This window comes from Gymnoscopelus microlampas (genome assembly GCF_963454915.1).
Source record: "Gymnoscopelus microlampas genome assembly, chromosome: 2".
In the NCBI taxonomy this organism is placed as follows: Eukaryota; Metazoa; Chordata; class Actinopteri; order Myctophiformes; family Myctophidae; genus Gymnoscopelus; species Gymnoscopelus microlampas.
The window spans coordinates 15,268,675-15,274,674 of NC_139939.1; the positions used below are offsets into that span (position 1 = coordinate 15,268,675).

The window sequence follows — 6,000 nt, forward strand, 5'->3', positions numbered from 1 at the left end:
CCACAGTTGCCTATATCAGAGGAAAAGCAGGAGATGTTCAGGAATGCAACTGCGCAAGACCCAGTACTACAGGAGCTAAAGAACATGACAATGCGTGGATGGCCAAAGGACAGGTCAGCTGTATCAGACAGCATGCAACAATTCTGGACATTCAGAGAGGAGATCAGTTTTGCCTCAGGGCTGCTATTCAAGTCAGAGAAACTCATTGTACCACTGCAACTGAGACCACAGATGCTTGAGAAGATACACGAGTCACACTTGGGCATGGTCAAATGTAAAGAAAGGGCCAGAGATGTTCTTTATTGGCCAGGCATGTCTGCCCAAATTGAACAGGTTGTAGCGCAGTGTGCTATCTGCAATGAGCACAGGAATAGCAATCAAAAAGAGCCACTGATCTCACATCCCCTACCAAATAGACCATGGGAGAAGGTTGGCACCGACATGTTTCACAGCAATGGCTCGGAATATCTGCTATGTGTCGACTACTTCTCCAAATACCCAGAGATAATGAGACTGACCGACACCACCAGTAAGGGTGTTATAACTGCCATGAAATCCACATTTGCCAGGCACGGAATTCCAGATAGTCTGGTCAGCGACAATGGTCCTCAGTATGCCAGTGCGGAATTCAAGAGCTTTGCAGAGAGCTGGGAGTTCAGTCATGTCACCTCGAGTCCACACTATGCTCAGTCAAATGGACAGGCTGAAAGAGCTGTGCAGACAGTTAAAAGGTTGCTCAAAAAGTCAGGTGACCCTTACATAGCGCTTCTGGAGTACAGGAATACACCACTGGAAGGTGTGGGCCTGTCACCTGCCCAGATGCTGATGGGGCGTCGGTTGAAGACAAAACTGCCAGTATCCACCTCACTACTCACCTCTGAGGTGGCACTCAGTGTTCACAACAAGTTGAAGGAAAAACAAGTTAAACAAAAAAGTTACTATGATCGCCATGCTAAACACCTACCTGAACTGCGTGCTGGAGAAAATGTGAGGATGCAGTCTGGTGATACTTGGCAGCCAGCTGTAGTTCTGCGGGAGCACGAACAACAACGTTCCTATGTGGTGCGTACACCGGAAGGCAGGATGTTCAGAAGGAACAGGAGACATCTCAGGGAGACTGCTGAGAGAGAGTTTCCATCTTCTGCTGCTGAGCAAGACGTGGATATGAACTGTGACAACCCAAGGTTTACTGACCAGGACAATTCACACGCACAGACCTCAGCACATGCTCCTCAGGGACACAGTGACACTACTGACTCTCTCACACAACCTTACAGCACTAGATCAGGAAGGCTGGTCAAAATTCCAGCAAGATTTAAGGAGTAAGAACACAAAAGTGGACTTTATATAGTTTGCACTATAACTGTTTGATGTTTACCTACTTTTGGTTACAAAAGGTTGGATTTATGTTGTTTGAATGCAGAAAGCACCTTTGGTTATTTGAAAGAAATATTGCATACTGTGCTTGGTGATTTCTTTGTCCAGGTATTGCTGCTATGTTCTGTGATATTGTTTTGACGAATGTGTGATATCTGTTTTGTCAAATGTGAAAAAAATCTTAAGAAGAAGGATGTAGTGTATTGAGCTGTGTGGGCACCCGTACTGGAAGGAAACCGGAAGTGACGGAGTCACGTGATATTACCGGTGTCTGTATGCTTGACTTACTCAGTGTTGTTATACTACTGGAGAGACACTAAATGATTGACTCATTGATATCTAAACCTGGTCTTCCTGTGTCGAGTTCTTATACATCAAACGACATACATTACAGGCGGAAAGATGCTAATGTATCCAGTAGGAGACACAAAGTAGACTCTTTGTGTCTCCTACCGGAAATACACCCGGTCATCAAATTATTGGCTTAGGAATGCGACAAAAAACCAAGTACATTTTTGGGTGAACCACTCCTTTAACTTGTTAAGTGACTGTTGTCGATAAAATATACACAGAATTCATTTGGAAAACATCCTGCTTTGCACACAGTGCAAAACATATTTTAGGGGGTGAAACTTTTGTTGTTTTTATGTTGTTTCATTAATGAAGCATTGTGGTTATTGAGGCTAGCATGAAAGTCACTTCATCACATGTCTTGATTCTATCCAATCACCATTTCTACTCGCTCACTCCTCCTGCATGTCATGTTGTATTAGATGCTATATTTCTCATATATGAGCTGTTTGACTAACCTGGCTCCGACACACATTTTGTTTCACAGATTGTGAAACTCAATACCGCCTTCATCTGGCTAAGTCAGGTTACTGTTTGACATGAATTATCGCACAACAAACAGCATCATTGTATAAATAAAAAACAATCCATTATTTAATTTGTTGCTTCAGTAGCTTTGATCACTGTTATTCAGAATGATATACAAATGCACTTCAGTATCTCTGCACTTTAATCAAGTGGGACACTTTCACACTCAACCCCTTCAACACACACATGTGCGGCACGTTATGGTTACATTTTAGGATATGAGCACGCAGAACAAAGTTTTGTCGGCTCTAAAACATCCCTTTGCGCTTTTTTAGACCCCTCCCAGATAGCGTAGTCATGGTTTCCATAGCATAGCTAGAGGAGATGGTCCATCCAATAACAGAACAATTAGGCAGACAGTCAACACTTCCGGCGAGTGGACGAGAACAGGTATTAAATGCCAGGGCCCTATCATCTTTCTTTTGGCCATGTTTGCTAATTACCAGTTTGTTTAGGAAACTCTTCAGGATGAAACTGACTGTGTCTGTGAGGCAATCAGATTTCAACAAAGATAAGGGTCTGTTCAAATGACCATCAGTTTGACAAGGCATTCTGCTCTATGCTGTCTGCAGTTTGTGATGCATTGGCTGAGGACTTGTTGCTTGTAATTATTCTCTTGTCCTGTATTCCTGTCAAAATATACACTTGTATTTTGTTTAAAGATGATTGTGACATTTGGAAATAATTATGATATAATACAACATGAATGGATACATAAATAAAAACACTGGAATGGATTCAGCCATTCAGGAATCTTCCCTAAGTTCCCCATGGCCATGTGTGCCGGCTGGCATATGCCGGTGCATCTTCGGTTCCAAGCCTTGTTTAAAAACTGTCCAGACCAGTAGAGATGATAGAACCCTCTCATCCTCACTGCTGGAGAGGTTTCTAGTATTGTTGACCGGGATGTCAGGGATAGCGGTGTACAGTAAATACAGTATAGGGGTACACCACACAATCATGCATGTCAACGGTACCTCGCACTCGCCTTAGAGCTGGAGTTGATGCCCAAGTGGCTGCCCACTTCTAAGAGTTAACTGAAGAAAGATAATGGCCAGTCAGTAAGGTTCTTAAGAAAGCATAGATCAGAAAGTTTCATGGTCAGATAAAGCTGTGTATCTTCAGCAATAGACGTTATACTTCTGCATGCTGTGTACCAATGGCAGCATATATAAGCTGGAAAATAGAATAGGCCCAAAGAGAGATCTTTGGGGGTAAAAAAGTTGTCCAAATTAACTTAATTTGCTTTATTTTTATTGAACCGTTGCAGATCAACAAGGAACATTCTTACAGTAACTAAGTAGTATAGTTTTACAGTACATTATTATAGTCTCATGCAAGCAATGCTGTGCAAAGGTATAAACTGCCGCCACATTTAACTGTACATGTATCAAAAGCACCACTTAATTACAGTGTACTTCATGTTTTCATTTTTACAGCATAATAATCCTTGGTGCAGCTGTTTCTGTTGTTTCCAGGCCTTATCAGGTGTTATTCACTTGCCATCCTCTGGGACTGTGATTAGCAGTAGGTGGCTGATCTACTGCAGATGGAACCGATGCGGGAGATGCAGTTGCCATTGCTCCAGCCTCTGGACTCTGTTTTAGTAGGAAACAATGTTCGATTATGCCTGTGTATTTATTGTGAACAATTAGCAACACATTTCATCCTAAATCCTGCATTAACCTGTGAATGGCAATGTACTTTTCCTTACCGTAGGTGTTGAGGTGGATACATTGGTAGCTGCTGGTAGATGCTTGGGAATACCAGTTTTGATAGCTGTACACTGTGCCGTCGTCCCATCTCCACCGGCTCTGTGTATAGAGATAGATAGGAAACAATTAATTCACGGATACCCCTCCAAACATGAGTGCGTTTAACCATCTAAAGGACTGTAACCGTGACCAACATAAATATGTCATGAATGATGAATGACGTCATAGATGACTGAGGTCACAGGCTAGCCACTCACAGTCTGAGCTCCATGTGGAAGCCACAACATTATTAGAAACACATTGTACATTAACAAATAAAGACTATATTGAATGTACAGATAGAGATATTATATTTTTTTTATCTTTTTTTTTTTTTTTTTTTTTTTTTTTTTTTTTTTTTATTTTTTTTTTTATTTTTTTTTTATTCTCTATCGAGTATAGGATTATTTTTGGTTGCCTGTTGTAGCATAAAACTTAAAATTTTGGATAATCTTCCATGTTTGAGTTAAGGTTACCAAAATCAACCAGACCACAACTGTGCTGATAAACAGCACTCAATGTCATGTATTATTGCATAAATATAACCCGCCTGATTGCAGACAAAGCTGTTTTTTAAAGTGCAAAAGTCTTGTGACTCATGACTGTTTACAACTTACTAATAATAAATAATAAATCATGTTGTGCCCCATAGATAAATCCTAGATGGGAACATTTAGCTCATAATTCTGACTTCCTTTAGTTTCCCTTACTCCACTTCTTCTTCTCCATCACTAACCCGTGTGACGGCCCCCTGGGCCTTTGCTATAGGGTTATGTGTGTGTGTGCCTTTAACATTCCATTGCAGTGCTGGGTTGGAGGGTGGAGGCTGAGATGATCAGTGGAAGGGGAGACACCTGGCCAATTGTCTCCTCACTCTATAAAAGCCCCACTCTACAACAGTTCTTTTTCTTCAGTCCTCCCCAGATCACAGGCGTGTGGTCACACAGGAGAGCCTTTGTGTTTAAGTTCCTTATGTTCAGTTATTAGGTTCAGTTTCAGTGGGCAGCAGTTTCCCTGCTTTTATGATTTGGAAACTTGATGTATTACTGATTTACAATTATTTCACTATTTAGTAAATAAACTTTACATTTACTTATGTATTCCTCCGTGTCGTCTCCCCTTTTTTGTTATAGTCTCTGAGCCAGACTGTAACAAGCAGAATAAACCACCCAGATGTTATGATTAATGATGATGCAACTACTTGACAAATTGACACTTCATGTAAAGTGTCAGGTATTTGTACAGGTGTTTCTAATCTAGACATTAAGGGAGTATTGGTGTAACCTGGAAGTGGTATCCTCCCATCCAGGCGTGGGAGTGTCCAGCAGTCCTAGCCAGCTGCTGCAGGAAGCTGTACTCCCAGAAACTGTGGGCTGATGCCAGGCTGGCCTGCTGACCGCTACAGTGGGCCTGGAGACACACATGAAACCAGGAGTATAGAGAGAAAAACATGGTGGGTTGAAGAAAAAAACACTCACTATAGATGTATAGTTTAAATAAAATGCTGTAAGAATGCTGAGAATAGAAATCTTATGAATATTTTACCTCAGCATCTGACCAGGTGCGAAGGTCGTTCACCATCAGGTAGCACTTGCCTTGGTAGCCGTGCCAGTTACCAGGACAGGAGCCAAAACGCACTGGGAAAGCAAGGTCAAAGACATGTCAACACATTATGGATGCTATAAGCTGGAGGCCATCAATGTACAATGTAGAATACACAACTAAAACTATAAACAATATTATTGTCATATGCACTGGTATAAACACTGTGTATTCGTATTAAGGAATCCTAAGTATTGATTTGACTTTACCTTGTGGATTTGCATTGATTTCTTCATTTTCTGTGACAAAAGAATCATTCATCATAAATGAAACTTCATGCATCAAACATCTCTATTTTCTTCCTCAACTTAGAACTTCGTTATAGAGATCACGGTATCATACATTTAGATAGTAGTAAAAAAAAAAATCGTTCATAATTTAAAAAAAC

General features: G+C 41.0%; 1 protein-coding gene across 1 annotated transcript in view; it reads right to left on the bottom strand.

Moving 5' to 3' along the window:
* Positions 1-3,777: 3,777 nt before the first annotated feature.
* LOC311054083 (ladderlectin-like) overlaps positions 3,778-6,000 on the bottom strand; it is a gene marked incomplete at both ends in the record, with an annotated part of 2,995 nt that continues 772 nt past the window's right edge. The window contains 4 exons of the mRNA XM_084069963.1: positions 3,778-3,854; positions 3,971-4,070; positions 5,295-5,420; positions 5,556-5,647. Of these exons, the coding sequence (XP_083926089.1) occupies positions 3,778-3,854; positions 3,971-4,070; positions 5,295-5,420; positions 5,556-5,647 (395 nt within the window). The remainder of the gene's footprint in view (positions 3,855-3,970; positions 4,071-5,294; positions 5,421-5,555; positions 5,648-6,000) is intronic.